This window comes from Meleagris gallopavo, chromosome 11 (assembly GCF_905368555.1).
Source record: "Meleagris gallopavo chromosome 11, MGAL_WU_HG_1.1, whole genome shotgun sequence".
Classification (NCBI taxonomy): Eukaryota; Metazoa; Chordata; class Aves; order Galliformes; family Phasianidae; genus Meleagris; species Meleagris gallopavo.
The window spans coordinates 2,711,714-2,729,480 of record NC_139414.1 but is presented as its reverse complement, the minus strand read 5'-3'; the positions used below and the strand labels follow the sequence as shown (position 1 = coordinate 2,729,480).

The 17,767-nt window shown below is 42.3% G+C and overlaps 1 protein-coding gene across 1 annotated transcript in view; it reads left to right on the top strand.

The window, feature by feature from the left end:
• The window catches only part of PPP2R3A (protein phosphatase 2 regulatory subunit B''alpha), a 48,865-nt gene extending 35,347 nt beyond the window's left edge, over positions 1-13,518 (top strand). The window contains 9 exon segments of the mRNA XM_085232713.1: positions 1,300-1,386; positions 3,612-3,768; positions 5,769-5,817; positions 6,388-6,477; positions 7,790-7,965; positions 8,515-8,633; positions 10,017-10,123; positions 13,188-13,246; positions 13,249-13,518. Of these exon segments, the coding sequence (XP_085088839.1) occupies positions 1,300-1,386; positions 3,612-3,768; positions 5,769-5,817; positions 6,388-6,477; positions 7,790-7,965; positions 8,515-8,633; positions 10,017-10,123; positions 13,188-13,246; positions 13,249-13,280 (876 nt within the window). The 3' untranslated portion in view covers positions 13,281-13,518.
• The last annotated feature ends 4,249 nt before the right edge of the window (positions 13,519-17,767 follow it).

The window sequence follows — 17,767 nt, the reverse complement described above, 5'->3', positions numbered from 1 at the left end:
TCTAAGGAGTAGGATAGTCACCAGTAGATATCATGGTAAGCTGAGTTGACTATTCTCTCTTTTGGGGGTAAATTCTGAGTCCTCAAATCATTCTTGTTGCTCCCTAAACTATCTGGACTCATCAGCATTTATTGTCTCACTGTTCTTTGTATCCAAAGCAGAGTGTTAGCAATGATCTCATACTTGTTTCCAAATCTGTTCTGGACTGAGAAGCCTGCCCTTGTGTGTCTGAGTCAAAGCATGGTCCTTAAATGGTCCTTGCCCACTTGCAGCTCTGCTTTGGGCTCAGAGTGACCCATCACAGTCTTATCTGTATCCTTACAATACCCATGTTTTGTGAAGTTAGCTTTTATGTTGGAGTAGCATGTTCTATTAAGACTTACCAAAATCCTAGGCTAATATGTCAACGTGTCAGAGACATAACAGTTTGTGTTAGATTTCATTTACAAGGATTATACTCTATAGGCTTCAGTACTGATAGTCATTAATTACATTTCTAGTTTCTCATGTTCTCATGTCATGTTAGTGATATTTATTCTTGTTCATGTTGTCAAGTTTATTCTTGCATGCTCTTGATCACACACTTGCATTTTCTCTGTCCTTGATGTGCTAAGAAGGAGTGAACTAGGAATAAATAGTTCAGCCTGCTTTTTTAGGTACTTGTGAGCACTCATTCTCACACTGTTTACTGCTCCTCATAGATTCTCAGAATTGTGTGCTTTCCCCACCATACTCTTTAATCCCTTTTATGAGAAACAGTGAAGGAGATGAATGATGTAAAAACATCCCTAAGACAAATGCAGACAGATAATCTCTATCGATTATTTTTAGTGGAGCCACCAAGAAGGTGAGGTATTGTTACAGACACAATCGGTCAGACAACACCTGTGGATTTCATTTGCATGTCCTATTTCCTCTTCTACAGCCCTGATTTCTTTTTTCACAAGTGCAGAACACTATCAGTTGAGGTCCTTGCAAGCTGCAGTGCCTGAAGCCTGAAAAATGTTCAGAGTGATTTGTCAGCACTGTGAATGTATTACTTAAATAATACATGTTCAAAGATTAATTAAGAACTGTGAAAATAGCTGCAGAGTGGAAATGAACAATACTGTTTCAGAAACAAATGTTACTTTCAGACTCCAAAGTAATTAAGAATAATAGTATTAACAACCACAACAGAAAGTTTTCAGTAAGAAGTCTCCTTGGGATGAGTGAATAATCCAAATTAAGCTACTCCATTTCAGCTCCCTAACTGATTGTTTCAGGGAGTTGGTTTAATGAAAGTTGTTTGTCTTGCAGGTTATACAAAGGATATTCTACACAGTCAATCGATCCTGGTCTGGGAAGATCACCCTAACAGAGCTGAGGAAAAGCAACTTCTTGCAAGTATGTTGGTTTCTACCTGAATGGGATATAGAATGCATTGATTCCTTTATTCCTGTGTACTATTCAGCGAGGTTGTAGTAAGGCAAACTCAGTGCCCAGCTTAATGCCAGGATAGGGGCAGAACTGGTGAAGGAGGTATTTCAGAGTCAAGATAAGACAAGACCAAGGACCAGAGCAGCCAAGATTGCAGCGGGTAGAAGTTGAAGGGGTACTTTCAAAACTCTGAAACAGCATCTGGCAGTTTGGCTCTTAGCTCCTAATCTAGCTAAAGTGAAAGGAAAGCAGGAGACACAGTTTATCTATGTTAAGTGGCTCACTAAGAAGCCAAGAATAGCTGGTGGATGGACTATGATATGTGGTGAGTAGCACAGCCAATTTCTTGACTCAGCTGGCAATCAGTCCTCTGCCAGCAGGACAGGCACACTGCAGCGTGCAATTGCAAGACAGAGCATCTCAGGATGCATCACCTAGTTTGTACTGATTTCTAATTGTGCAGTAAACTCCAGAAAAGCTGTTGAGTTTAGCACTTGTTACAATTCCTGTGATACATCAGAGGAGGGAATGGTGGGTGGGTGTTTTGGGATGAAGATCTCTGTTTGTTGTATAATTTACCCAAAAGAGCACCAGATTAAGACTGTCTAAGGCTGCTTGATTCCATCCCAGCCTAAAAAGCCAGAAGCCTTTAGACTGAAAGGTCGAGGTGGTAAATCAGTTAATGCAGTGAGATTTCCCTGCTGCATCCCACTGTCTAGATGTAATGTACTTTCTCAAAAGCCTCAAGCATGAAACATACTCCTCCTTTCAGATTCTTCTGCCCTACTTGTCACGTCAGCTAATAATCAGTGCTCCTTCTCATGCCAGACCAAGCTTTCCTCCCTACCGTCTGCTGTTAGTAAATCCTTCCAACTTATACTACATCTTTGTTCACTCATTTTCTCTCTTAATATGTTCATCTCTTTCTTCTTGCGTAGCTACTCTGATTTTCATCTTCTGCAGCAGGGAAGTTCAGCTTGGGGACCGTGACTTGCTTAGACAGCTTTTTGCTGTATGTGTAAATGGCATACTCTGACATGAGCTATTTAAAAAAAAAAAAAAGTTCTTGAAAAACCTCCTCGAGTGTTCATAGTCTGCAAAGGCACGAAGAGACCTAAGAAGCTAGTGAGTGATTGTTCAGACATGTCTTAAGTCCTAGGTGACTTTAATGTCAGAAAATCAGAATAGTTTGGTAGGTTTGCTGCTCTGTTGTTCCTGTCTGAAATTTTACTGAATGTGATGGTTAATGGGATGTGAGAGTTTTGTGCTGGCTCAATTAGCTTCCTAGGATATAGAGATAATGAAGAGAGGAGAGTGAACTATCGGTGTTCACTGGCCACTGCCACTAGGCCTGCTGTCTCAGGGACACAGCTCTTTGACTGTCCTTCCTTCTGAGGGTTTGTGAGGGCAGAGGAGGATAAGACCCGTAGCTCGTTTGATTTGATTCATTGTATTGAGAAGGCTATCTGCTGTCCTCTGGCTGCAGCGCTCAGGGAAAGGCAGGTGGGGATTAAAGGTGAGATACCTTCTGCCACGGGAGGAAAAGACAGAGGAAGGCATAAAATGGAAATAAAACAATTGCTAAATGTTTCAAAATGGGATATGGTAACAGAAATTATGGCTGAAAATCTGCCCAAGCCATCCAGTTAAACTAGACTGATTTCTGTCAGCAGCAGGCCAGGAAAATCAATGTGATTGGTTTAATTTGCCTGGGATCGATCCTTCCCCAGTCCAGGCGTGAGTCTGGAGTAAGGGTTGATTTTATGCTTCAGGAGCCAAGCAAGTGCAGTGTCAAGATACAGCTCAGTTCCTGTGCATTTGCTGTGGTAAATGGCTCTAGGAGCCTCTGGTACAGGTCAGAGATGGTTCACAACTAATGGATCCCAGCTGAGACAGCAGTTGTCTTGTTCTTCTGCATGACTCTTCGCTATGGCTGAAAATTAACAGGAATTGTTTACGGGATTGGCAAAAGTATTGTGCACATATGCTAACCAAGATGTTCAAGCCAGATGTTTTATAACTGCCTGTTAAATATCAAATGCAAGAACAATTTCCTACAGTGAGGAAGGGCTACGTTTTGGATTAGCTCTCAGAGCTGTGTTTGCCCAGCTTCTATAGAGGTTGGAGGACTCGAGCTGTTAAATTGCTTCTTTGTCTAGGTTTAACTTCCCTCTTTATTTGTACTGTTTCAGACTCTTGCTCTCTTGGAAGAAGAGGATGACATAAATCAGATCACAGATTATTTCTCCTATGAGCACTTCTATGTTATATACTGTAAATTCTGGGAGCTGGACACTGACCATGACCTTTATATCAGCCAGAAGGACCTGGCTAGGTACAGTGATCAAGGTATGCTGCCTGCAAGCTATGGTGGGAGGAAAGTGGTTGCTGAAAACAGAATGCTCCCAATAAAAAGTAAAGCCTAGCTTTAATTTAGTTAATTTGACGCCTCAAAAAAACTTAAATGGAGGCATCCATCTCATAAACAAATGCTGATTTACAGACTTACTTGTAAGGGCTTAGACACGGAGAACGCAGCAGATGCTGTTTTCCTCATGAGTAGATTCAGTGGATTGCTGCCAGAAGGACAAGCTAATAATGCTTTCAAACTAGCTCTTTTTTTGTTGAGGGTTTTGCAGGTAGTTGAAGTATGAACAAGAAGGCCAAGCCTCTCTGAACTTTAAAGATTGCCAAATTGCAATCTTGTTGGATGAGAGAAGTTTCAGAGTCCAGCAAAGGTTGATGAATTTTGGTTTGCAAATGCAATCTGGGGATTATCTTTTGAGTTCATTCTGGAACACTTTGCCACAAGTTGAGCAGATCCTAAAAATTTTCAAAGGCTCAAGTGCCATAGATAAATTAATGGAATAAAAATCCTTGAAGGGGTGAATAATGCAAAAGTAATTCCTCTGGCTCAGGAAGTCCTTGCTCTGCAAGTTCTGGAAGGCTGAGAAGGCGTGCTAGAAAACAGTCACTGTATGTGTGAGTTGTTCTGTATGTTTGTTCGCTGGGCTGGGTGGAGGCACCCAGTCAGATGGGCTGTGTTTAAGATTATCTGTGTTCTTGGAGCATGATATGCCCATGCACTTACATTTGGGATTCCTGACTAAGTGTCTTGGACAAGGGCTTGAGCTATTCACCAGCATGTTTTAACTTTGAAGATAAAGCTGCCTTGAACTCTTTGATGTGTTTGCCACACTTTTTAGGAAAGTAGTTTTAGGATAGAGAATTAGGCTTGGAGAAATGGGATATTTAGACACAAGATGTGACTTGGAGGTAGTGGGAGAGGTGAAAGGTGAACTCCAATGCATAGAGTTACAGGGGTCTGGAGGTATCACAAATTGTCAGGAATTGCTGGAGATCTGGAGGGGACACCATATTTCATAGGGGCCAAGATCCTGGAGGGCTGAAGTGAGAAGGAAAGAAGGGAGTGTGGACTGACAACGCTGTAGGTCTGTGTGTATTGTGGTGGCCCATGTCCTTGGGGTGGAAGTGTTTACGGGAAGGTCATGGGGGTTCTGGCAGTCATAGCAGGTCAGGAGGTTGCTGAGAGGCCTGGATGGGTTGAGGATAAGGAGTGCCTAACTAGATTCTATAGGTGAGTAGGTCCTTTTGGGAAGGGTAGAGTGTGGGAGTGGAGCACCTCTTACACAGGAAGCTTGAGAGCACGGAGTGCTGGGGTGCTGAAGAGAGAAGGAGTGCTGTGGGCAGGGTGAAGGGGAGATGTTTTCAGAACAGTGGTGCAGCAGCAGGTCTAAAGAAAGTGTCTCAGTGGTCTGGAGTGTGAGGTTAGTGTGAAAGTCCTGCTGAAGAGTGATACTTATTGCTTGGTTGCTTCTGTACTATAGCAACCAGCCCCACACTTTTCCTGGTTGGCAAAGCCCTTCAACTCGCTTGAAATAATGCTTGTTTTTCATTGTGCTTCTCTGAAGCAGGGGATTGCAACACTTTGTGCATTGCTTAAAATGTTTTTGTATGGATTTGATATGTGATTTTTGCTTGACAGCTGAAGTAATTTTGCAGTACATGTTGAAGTAGTCTCCTTCTATTAGTCCTACTGCAGCAAACTAGGGGTAATACTTCCCATACTGGAAGATGTACTGCAAGAATCCAGATCACACGTGGTGGCCATAGTTGAGAGGAAGTAATGGTGTAGGATACAAAGGCAGGCATATCTTTGTTTTTCGCTAAGTGCTGCTAAACAGAGACCAGTGAAGTATCTAGACAGGCAGTGTGGTAGAGCTTTGTTTTAGCAATGGGAAATCACTTGGTGTGAGTTCACTTTAAATAACTGAATGTCATTATTCTGGTGACCTGTTGCTTCATTTTGTCTATTTTCTTTGTTCCAGCTCTATCAAGCAGGATTATTGAGCGAATATTCAGCGGTGCTGTGGTGAGGTGAGGAATAGCATGCTGACTGGGAATGGAAGTGAATTTCTGTCAGGCTGATTAGAAATTCAAGATCAGTGGGAATTCTTGAGAGTATGGCTTCCAACATGATGCTTCAGTTGAAGCTGCTTGAAAATTGAGTGGCACTTTTAGATATCTTTAGAAAGTAAATAAAAAATCCAGTAGGATGATCACTTAAATACATCTTTGTAGAACACATAGTAGAAAATATTTTATAACTGGCATAGCCGGTGGGAGCGTGCAGACGCTGTATTTTTGTCCAACAGTGGCACAGGGATAGCTGGACAGCATTGGTGCAAAGCCTCAGAAAAATAGCACAGCCCATCAGCTGCTGTGTGAGGATACTTGGCAGGTGAGCCTCAGCTTTGTGGTGACAGCCAGGCAGCAAGCATTGTGCTTGGGAGAAAGGGCAGGAGGATTGTTGGTAGGAAGTGCAGGGAGTACAGGCTAAGTGGGCAATCATGTTTCCATTTTCTTTTACAAGTGATTTGGGGCTTCTTAAAAACTGTGTTGATAACATTCTGAGTACTAAGAAGCCTGTTTTTTCTGTTTTTTCAGAGGAAATGAAGTTCAGAAGGAAGGCCGCATGAGTTATGCTGATTTTGTGTGGCTGCTGATTTCAGAGGAAGACAAAAGAAATGCTACAAGGTTTGACTGATGTCTGTGTCCTAGTAAAATACTAAGATGAGCAGATAGGATTTTAGAAACTTCTGTGACTTATTGCTTTCTCAAACAGACAGCAGCTTGAGTTTCCATGATTATTAGGAAGAAGACAACTTACTGTCAGTACTTGGTCGAATAATTTTCCTATCTTGAGGAGAAATTGCGTAGAAGGAGAGTTTCCTTTTAATGTTAAGTGTCCTGGGTAACCATCAGTCACTTTGGTTCCCCCATGCTCATGAGGTTAGTGCGATTTTACCACTGTGAGGAACTGCTTGGAGAGCAATAGTGAGCTGCATAAAAACTGAATTTGTTTGTTTTCCCCCTTTGTCTCCATCATACTTCCCTATAGGTCTTGATCTCATTGACTGCAGACCAGATGATGGCTTCTCACAAGGGCGGTCCCTGGCCCTTTTTATAGAGGCAGCTGTAGATACCATCTGTCAGCACTGAGCTCCTGTGTAGTGGGCAGAGTTCAGCTCACGTGGCTGCAGCTTTGTGGCCATGTGAACTGATATCTCAACCATGCTGTGAGGGCTGGGGTGCACTTCAGTGGGGGGTCAGTGGTAGCAATAGCAGGGGCTGCAGTCACTTTTCCTGGCCTACCTCTGGCTCTGGGGTAAACCCATGAGATGTTTGCAACTGGTAGGAAGGTTCCCTTTATGCATGTAGCAAGTTCCTAAGAAGAGTCTGTAGGGAGACTGTGTCACTTAGTAAAACCTACCCACCTGCCTGGTTTGTGCAGCCAGTGGGAGACTACTGTGCAGAGCAGAACTGGATCTGCATGCAGTTATTAGGGCAAGGAATTCTCTGAGTAAAGATGAGAAAAAGAACTCAAATCCATGGTTGGACTATCTAGAGGGGAAGGTAGGATATAGAGTGTAGCTGCCTTAAAGCACTGCCTTTTATATAAAAGAGTATGGGACAGCCGGTGTCCTGGGTTCAGAGTTGGTTGTATCTGCCTAACTTCTGATGCTGAATGGGGCAGGAGCACCACAGCCTGTGTGAGACAGTTGGCAGTGCACACTGGGCACTTGCTAGAGCTACCTGGTGAAACACCTCGTGAAGGTGGCTGTGCTTACAAGTCACCAAAAAGAGAACTATCAGGTGACACTCATGAGCCTTGGCCTGTGCCCTAATCCTTCACAAAGGTTATTTTTGTTCCTAGATTTATGCCAGCCTTTGGGCAAAGAGGAGCATTACAGAACTGGGGAAGGGGAATGCGCATTGCTGCAATCTGTGCTGTAGAGATTCTCTAATGCAGTCACTGTACTTTCGCTAATCCTGTCTGTTTTTCTAGCATTGAATACTGGTTTCGCTGCATGGACCTGGATGGGGATGGGGTGCTCTCCATGTATGAACTGGAATACTTTTATGAGGAGCAGTGCGAACGGATGGAAGTGATGGGCATAGAACCACTGCCATTTCAGGACTTGCTGTGTCAGATGCTCGATCTTGTTAAGCCAGAGAGAGAAGGTAAGTTCTGTTTAATGGGGCTTCCATGCTCTTTGATCTGTGGTGGATCGAGAAAGTAATGTTACCCTGAAACCCACTTGTGGGTAGAGTCTTGTGTTAGAATCACACGGCTGGCATTACTGTACAAAGTAACAGTAACATTATGGCTGTTGCAGCATAATGTTATACATAAAGAAGTCTGAAAAACTTGAAAGACCTTGTGAATTAACTTGCTGGCACTGGAGCAGCAAGTCTTGTATAGTCCAGCTGTGGAACATACTGATGGCCTAGATGTGAAACTACCATCCCCCTTCACATTCTTTCACATTTCACATAAATATGGAAGACCTCCATATTACCTCCAGATGTGTGTGCAATTGAGAACTAATACACACCAATTTACTGAATAATTTATATTCTTGTCAGGATTGGGAAGAGATTTTGCAATATTGTAGCATAGTAGTGCAACAAGACTTCCTTAAAACTGACCACAACAGGTCCGGTTTCTCACTAAGGAAAAGCTTAATAGCACAGTATCATGTGGGGTTTTTGTTTGTTTTGTTTCTGCAGGACGAGTAACCCTGCGAGACTTGAAGAGATGCAGAATGGCTCATGTGTTCTATAACACATTCTTCAATTTAGAGAAATACCTGGACAATGAACAGAGAGATCCCTTTGCAGTGCAAAAGGTATAAATCACTTTTATTTCTAAATACAGGCCTTTGGAATTAAACTGGATGAAGGAAAAATCCAACTGAATATAAAGAAACCTTTTTCATACTTAGGGCAGTCAAACAGTGGAACAGGTTGCCTAAAGAGTTTGTGAATATTCTGACCTTGAGATTTTCAGCATGTAACTTTGAACTCCCTGGTCAGACCTCACAACAGACCCAGAAGTGACCAGAAACTGGGAGATGTCTTGGATACCTTCGAACCCAAACCATTCCACTATTCTATGATGTGATTGCCTTAGCTGATCCTACTGCACCAGCACTGGTGGTGCAGTGTGTGATTGTAGAGAGAATGACCTACACCTGCTGAGTTGCCAGTGATTCATCAGGTTGTGTCTGGCAGCATTCACCATCCTCTCTCCAGACAGAAAACATAGAAAAGGTTGTCACTTCTGTAATTTCTTGTTACACTAGCTGTAGGGTGTTCTGGCACCTGAGCTCTGTCAGTTGTTGGTGTGAAGTCCCTCACCTCTGGTTCCCCTTGCATATCCACTGAAAACGGATGTGACTATAGCTTAAAAACTATCTCCCAGAAGGCTTTTATGCAGTCAAAAGTATAGTAAAGTGGTGGGGATGCCAAAATCAACTCTGGTTCCTTCTCAGCTGGTTCCTGCATAACCTGTATGAGGAACTTTGTAGTTCTGTGCTTCTAGGCTTAAGTATATCCAAATCCAGAACCACCCTATTTAATGTTCTAGGTTTCTGTTTTTATTTTTTAAGGATCATCCTAAATTATACTCCCTGGCCCCACCTGCCTGCTCCTGTCTTCCCTTGGCTTATTTACTAAATGGCAGAGAGGTAACTGTTTATAGAGATGTTATTTTGTAACCTTTCAAACTTTCCCCCTTAGCTAACTGTTAAGGTCAGCTATAATTGCCGATTAAGGATTTCAAATTAAGTCTTTTAACCAATTGCAAACTGTGAAGATGCATGGCTTTGTGAACTAGAGCAAAGAAAATACGCAGAAGTTACTGTAGAATTCCAACTTGGGTTGGAATGGACCTTTGAGGTCATCCAGTTCCAACACCCCTGCCATGGGCAGGGTTGCCAGTAGTTATTCAGCATTTCTGAAGTGGAGGGGGACTGATTTGTTGGCAGATCAGGTCACACACAGAGTTTTGTAGTCTACGTGTAGTCTGTGTGTTTCATAATATGCAGATGTGAGTTTAAGGTAATTGTGAGTCTTTCAATTAACACATTTTTTGACTGTTTCGATACTGTCGATGACTATTCCTAGAGCTGGCTGTTCACATGTGCATGGAGTTAAGAACATGAGACCCATTGTAAACGTAGTTGTAAAGAGTTGCAGACATGGTGTGCTTGACTGTCTGCTCTCTTCAGGACTTCGAAAATGATGGCCCTGAACCTTCTGACTGGGACAGGTATGCTGCTGAAGAGTACGAGATCCTTGTGGCTGAGGAGTCTGGGAACGAACAGCTCCAAGAAGGGTAAGCAGAGGCATTGCACTGCACTGGAGACACATTCCTGGCTCTGGCTGAGATCAGGACTCTGCATCAGAGCGTGGTGAAGCCTGAAGTGGTTGCTCCAAAATGGCTCTGTTGGTAAATTTGTCATCAGGGGCTTGGGATCTTCTGAATTCTTTGTTGTCAACCATTTAAATTAGCTACACACGCCGCAGATGTGAAGATAGCTGGGATAAAGGAAAAAGCATTTTTTTTTTGGTAACGGTACCAAAAAGATCTCAAATGACTTTTGCTATTCCTGGCTATGTGTTAATGGTATCATTACAGCATTACAGCAGAAGCTGTAGCTGTTACATTTGCCGTATTAGTGGAGACTTCATTTTAGTCAAATAATTTTACTTCCTGCCCGACTTCATGCCTGTTAGCCTTTGCTCTTCATAACCTGTTTCAAAATTGTAATTCTTTTTCTAATCTTGTGGAGACTTTTTATTTGAAACAGTTGACTTCTGCAGTATTTACAGTAATTTTTGCAAACGTGTAGAAATGTGTATTGATAGCTCCAGCTATCCTTAGAGCCAATGAATTTAGGCAGAGCAGTAGGTCCAGGAATGCTCTGTATGCATTCCACAGAGGCTCCCAATGCAGACTTGCTGTACGCGTGGCTGGGGTCGTATCTTCTTGAGAGTATTTCTCCAGAGATCTCTTGATGGTTACTGTAAGACACATTGGAACAAATATGTTGTGCTTCTACATGGTGTTAATCTTGCATGATTCAGGATTTCACCCATTCTTGAGCAGCATTTATAGAGCCATGAAATAAGAGTCCTGAGATGATTGCCTAATTTTCAAAACTTCCCACAATGGAAACTGCTTGGATAACAGTAGCATCCACTAATTGGCCACTGGGATTTACAAAGCCACGGAGAGCTGCATTTCCCTTTCTCCCTGTGATGTGCATCCAAACAGCAATAAACTGTTCATTCATCTCCTTTGAGCTGCCTTGCCTTTTTGTGGCTTCCATAATGAAAGATGACGTAACACAGGATGGAAGATAAAATTGTTGTATTTCCTGCACCTGCACTGCAACACCTGTGTGCTCAGTACAGAAAAGAAACAGGAATCTACCGTAGAAGCTTTGCAGGACCACGAATCACCAAATTCACCAAAACTGAATTGGCAGGTGATGTCAGATTTTTGAAGTCTGTCTGAAACAGCTCTGTGTCTTCCTCTAAAGAGCATGTCAGCAACCTTGCTGCTTGCTTTTAAGAGCCCCTGAAAAGCTCTGTAGTCATGGCAGCGGCATTAGATCTCATTTGTGGAGCATAGCAACAGACCACAAAGGAAAAAAGGAAGGGAAAAAGAAAAACAAAGAGCTGGATGCCCAGACAAATTTACTAGAAAGAGGCATTGAGTTTTTGCATATTCATCATTTCTGCTGTCCTTTGAGGGTGACAGAAACAGAGTGGGACGAAACGAAGATGACTTATGAGCTCTATGAAGGAGCAGATGATTTTTTAGCAAAGGTAGCTGGCAGAATGTGAAATTCAGTGTTTGTCTGTATACATTTGAGAATAACCATCGTTCAGTAATTGCAGATGAATTAGTTGGCATTCTGCACTACATTTATGACCTAATCCTGTCTGTAGCTTTTCTGACTGGAGGATTTCTGAAACCAGTTGGTGTCTGGTTACCTGGATGCTTGTCTGTGACAGAGCACTGCCTGTGGAAGAGGAATCTCACCAAGACATAGTGGATGCTCAGAGAGGCTTCAAGGATGCTGTGCCTGTTCAGAGCTGGTCAGGTGCTGTCTGCATAATGTCGAAAGGCAGGGAGATCTTACAGTGTGTACTTCTGATCCTGAGTGGCAGCTTCAGAGATTTGCAAATACTACTGTGGTAAATTAAATACCTATGTTGGAAAAAACACAAGGACAGCACACTCACCAAAAAGAAGAGAAAAGAAAGGTGTTCTTTTACTCAAAACAACAATTTGGAGCATGGTGTTTCACTGGAAGCTTAAACTGATCTGATTGCTTCTCAGCCATGTTTTCTGGTTTATACATCTGTGTGTGTTTTCGAGAAGAGAGCCTGTTCCCTGGTGAATGCATGCACATGTTTTTGTGTAAAGGCAGAAGCAGTAGTTGAATCTGACCACGAAGGCTCTGAAAGCAAAACTGTTCTCACAGACTTTGCAGGTGATGGCACAGAAGCCTCTGCAGCAGAACATAAGGATTGGCAGGCAGAAATTGCTCCCAGGGCTTTGTTGTGCCTGCACATGACTTAGAAGAGGAAAAGCAACACAAGAAGTGGCAGATGGCTCTTTTTTTGGCACTGTCCACCCAGGGTATCAAAGGAGTTAACCTTTTTCTAGGGCAGTTTATCAGTGAACAAACTGGAGCTATTTCTGTGCTTGCCACTGGAAGACCTGCTGCAACATTGCCTTCTTAACAAGGTTGCTTTCAGAACTAAAGCATTTGAATTTCTTGGGAGTCCTGAGAAAATAACTTGTGATGGGCTGAGGCTGGGGAAAAAATATTAGCAATATACTGCAACTGGTTGGAGAGGAGAATTTGCAGACAAACCTCCCTAAGTCATAAGCACAGAGACCTGGATCTTCAAACTGAGTGGGAGAGGAACAGGACAGTGTGGCCACAATTGATTTTTCTGTGAAAACGAAAGCATATTGTAAGCTCAAAGATACTTTGGAAACCACGTGTTAGTGAGCAAGTCTGAGCAAGCCACGTTTCTTCTAGCAGCTGAATCTGTGCCTGAACAACTTTATTTCTACTCTAAGGCTACTGCAAGATACTGGCATCTGTGACTAAAACTGTATTCCAATTTCTAAATGCTGAACACCAATGAAAAGCTGTTTCAGAACTTAAGAATGAGAATGGATAGAGGAGAGTCAGCTGTCAGAATACTGCTTACTCAGGCGCTGTGATCGGTGCTTTACAAACGTGCTCCTTGAGGTTAACAGCCTGCATGTTATCATATTTTAGTCACATGGTTTAGTGGCCGCTGAAATAACTTAGCTGAAAAATGCTCTCACCAAAAAATAGCTTTTAAAGACACACCTTTTATCTTTGCAGATCATTTGAAGAAGACTATGAGACAGATGAAGTCTTATCTCCCTCTGAAACTGGAGACAAGTCAAACTAGTTATCTCAGATCTCTCAGCATAGAGAAATGGAAGATGTGTAATCAGTGTCTGTCAAACTGGATAGCAGTCAGTCCCAAGATTCTTAGGGACAGTTAGGGATTTTTCTTAAGTCTGTCATTGCAGCAATGTGTTTTATTTTGTACACTGTAACTTGAAACCCCCTTTTTTTTTCCTTCTTGTGTAACTGCAATAAGATAATTTCTTTAAAATAGCTTTCTACAACGTGTTACTGTGCACGCTCATTAAAAATGGTGATTGCACCTTGTTTCCTTTATATCTTTTCATATAAATGTCCCCAGATGTGCAATAAATGCCAGCATCTAATGACATACAGCTGCATGCAACATCTCAGCGGTCATTGGTCCATTGGTTCAGTCCTGTGCCATTATGACTCTTTGACTTTACAACAGGAGTGATAGAAGTTGCCAAATTAATTTATACATATTTGTCTAGAAATCATTTAAAACACAAATCACAGTGCAGTTCTTGGTTTTGCTGGTGTCCTGAATACCAAGGCAACATGGCTGCAGCTAGGGAGAATGAGGTCCCCTTTTGTGATATAAAGCTCTTGTAGATGATACCAAACAAATTGTATGCATATGTGAACAGTTAAAATGATGTCACGTTTCTCTTAGAATTTATGACACGATTAATATTTCTGCATATTCTCTTGTGTGTGAGAGGATCTCCTGTTTGAATACCAGTCAGGATAGTGGTTTTTTTTCTCTGTAGAAGGGTTTTCTAGTATATTTACAAGAGATGCATGCACTGTTCAGCCGGTGTGCTGGAACTGCTGTGTTCTGTGTGCTTCAGTTCTGTTTCTTTCCTGTGCTCTTCCTTTCTCTTGTACTGCTATCCTGCAGCCTTCTGGAGGGTTCTAAGCTGATATCATGAAAATACCTGCCTTACCCATGTGTGGTAAATTTCTATTAACAGAGGGATTCTTTACCTGGTAAAGAAAACCTCCAAATATTACTGATTTTTTTTTTTTCCCCACCCATGAAACAGACCAAGATTCAGAGAGAAAGCAGTGTAACTGATGAATTCTTGCTGTAAGTGCAAAAATGAACTGAGTTTCCCCATGGAATCACAACTGATGTAGAAAGATAGAACCCATTCACTTCGTAGATAGATAGCTTGTGAATACACATGCTCACTGTTATCCCAGCGTGTTTGGTGCATAAAAATGCTGCCCAATGGTACATTCATCCCTAGATGCTCTAAGTGTTGCTGTTAATAACAAATAAGGAATTGGCTGATCACTACAACGCAGCTTCAACTTTTCCAGGAGCCTTTGAAGTGTCACGCCTGCCTCCTGATGCCCAGGTGGGACATACTGCTGCCTTGCTGAGGTTAGTAACTCTCTCATCAAGATGAAAATCTGAAAGGGAGGAAGTTATCAGTTACAATGGGCTCGAAGAACTGTTCCCTTTCCCATGAACAATGTTGCTATTTTATCTAGATGCATATACACATCCCAGGATCCTGGATTTTTTCATATATTTGGGGAACTTCCGGATGCCCAGATTCTTAGCAAAGGTACTTTGAGGTAATCTCCATTCTGCAGTGACAGAATTAAGGAGGGGGCACTCTGACCAAGGCAGGATAAGCCCCTTTAAATGCAACGAGCACACAAGAGCAGCTCTGTTCAACTCCAGGATGTCTGAGTTACATCTCCATCACCACCGTAACCCTGAAAGGAAAAGCTTTACTTAGAATAATTCCACAAAGATCCATATTCAGAAAAAAAGCAAATGATTGCAAAAATGAACGTAGATGGAAATTGCACAATGGCCAATTATAACCAGCTCTTTCTACTTTTTTCACCTGAAAGAACCAAGACAAAGCACTTTCACCTCTTTTCTTCCTTACCTGGGCCTGAAGTGGCCTTTTACTCTTTGATAAAATTTTAAATCTCTCCAAAACAAAGATTATTCAAAGGAACAAGAGAAGAACCTGACCTATTCCAGGATGGAAAGAAAACAAACAAACAAAGAGGAGTATCCTAAGCCTGGTAAAATCACCTGTTACATTTTCAAGCTTTGGCTTCAGTAATGTGAGGCAGACATTCATGGCTGTTCTTCTGAGTACTTTCACTCCCAAACCCAAGGATTTCTTTTTTAACAAACAAGTTCTCTGCTGCTCTAATTACAGTGATTCCATTTGTCCCTTCTAGCAGGGCAACACAATGACACTAATCTAAGGAATGAAAAAGAATAAAAGACAACTTAGGGCAGATGTTTTGCCTTATGTGCAAGAACAGGCTACAGAAAGTATATGTAGTAATTTGTAGTATTTGCTTTCTGGAGAAGAAATCCATTCTCTGTCTTACTAATCCATGTGCAGTTAACCATAATTCAGCTGTCACAGATTAATCAGTGAATGAGGTATTTATTCTACACCCCCTTTGTGACTTAGCCCTGTCATAACTTCTCGTGGTAAATTTGGACATCCTGTCATGCTCCTGGAGTTTCTGGGGTGGTTACAACATCAGAAGACCAGGGTGTTTGGGACTGCAGACACAGTGCCTGCTCTCATGCAGCACACACCAGCTTCAGAGGCTGTGAAGCTCTCTGAAATGAAGCCAACGAACCCAAGAATTACAGCACAGAACACTTACAGAACCCACTTGGCTGTGATTTTGCCTCCTGTCTGCAGCTGTCAGCGTCGCTTTGGATGTCGCATACCTTTAAATCTTACATTTTTCGTTGTAAGTCTATTATGAGCTGGATTCCTTTTGCTAATGAATAGTCAGAAAAGTGACTGAAATTTCAGTTCTGCATGATAAAAGAATACATGTTTGTTTGTTCCCTCCAGTCTGCTTTTGTCTGGCAAGAACAAATCCTGTGTCCTTAGAAAAAAACCTTATTTTCACATTCACAAATATCCTCTCTGCACTGTTAAGACAGGAGATGTGGTTCAATACAACCACATACAACTACTGCTGGTATGCCACTAGCCTCATTTTTTTCTTTTTCTCTGCAATCTCAGTAGTAATTCCTTCACCACGTTTTTCACCAGCAAGAAGCACCCAGGCGCTGGCACAGCTCCCCTTCTGCCGGCCTGCCACCACGCGGCAGTGTTGCAAAAAGACACGGGCAGCAAAAGACAGCAGGCAGCCTCAGGTTTACAGGAAACACTGCAGAAAACCTTCCTGCTTTCGTGAACTAAGGATTAAAGGAAGTTGACTTGAGAGACTCTAAACAAGGTCCCCGCTTAGTTTCTGAAATAAAAAATGCCTGAAAGAAGAGAAAGGAAGAGAAGTGTGCTTCTGGAGAACGGCGCTTCCACAGCAGTTGCAGGTCTACGCAATCAAAAGTGAACCTCAGTAAGGAGCACATGTTACTGTGAGAAAAACATGTCAGCAGTGCTTGGCCTTTCCATCTTTCCTCTGTATCACTGGGTGATGGTTCTAGAAACTGAGTATTTAAATAATAAAGGTTCTTATACTTTGTAAAAGTAGTTTTGGATGCGTTTTGTGCTGGCATGGTTTTATCTTTGTATTTCTACTTTGTAATTTCTTCATTTTTTTTTGGCAAATAAAGGACTTCTGAAATGAGGAGGTAAAATCTGTCTCACAGTGGTGGCACAGAGTGTTACTGTTCACTTCAGCTCCAAGTACTGTCCCAAATCTGTCGGCCTTACTGCTGTTGAGCTCACGCCATCCAGCTGCCTGTCAGCAACCCCACGGAGCCAGGAGGTGCAGCTCTGCTAAAACACACCGGGGAGAAGTAGCAGTCTCAACACTCACCTTCCTCAGGTCTTCCTCCTCAACGTGGAGCACTACTCCTGTACCAACTTACCAAATTCCTACGTCCCTCATTTTAATCTTAGAACAGACTTCTCCTGGATCCTCTGCAAGTGGCACGGAGGGGAGAAAGAAAAATATTCTGCTTTCATCGCATGCAAATGCTGAAGTAAAAGTGCTGCATTCTCTTCTTACTTCGTTGTGAGACCAGTGGCTGCACCCACACACGTCTGATCTGTGGACTGCACACCTTTTGGTAGCAAACTCTGGTTTCTTTACAATACCAAGGGCCCTTCAGTTATAAAAATGGAGTAGTTAAGACTGGACAAAGACGTGCTTGCAGCATGAGCAGTACCACCTTAACACGTGGTAAGTGTCAGAGTGAATGCTATCAGCTGCACCACATACACCTGAAGTTATTCTAATGTATCCAAAGCTGCTCTTTTTTGTTGTTTCACTTCTCAGGAAGGCATCGCTAGCGATCCACCTTTTTATTCTCATCCGTATAAAGATGTAATACATAAAAAATATCTGGGGCTTGTGCTTCCATAAAAAGTAGAGATGCTTTTATTCCAGATCACACCAGAATTCTTTGCAAGATTTGTGTGCCACGTCTGTATGATCCTTTTCTTTAAAGTCCATCTGTCTCACCAAACAACAAGCCCCTGCTGTGCTAGCAATACCTGCTTTGAAAGCAGGGCTTTCAGGTTTTATTTCAGACTGCTGGTGTGTTGCAACTCTATAGGCTTCCTTCTGACTAT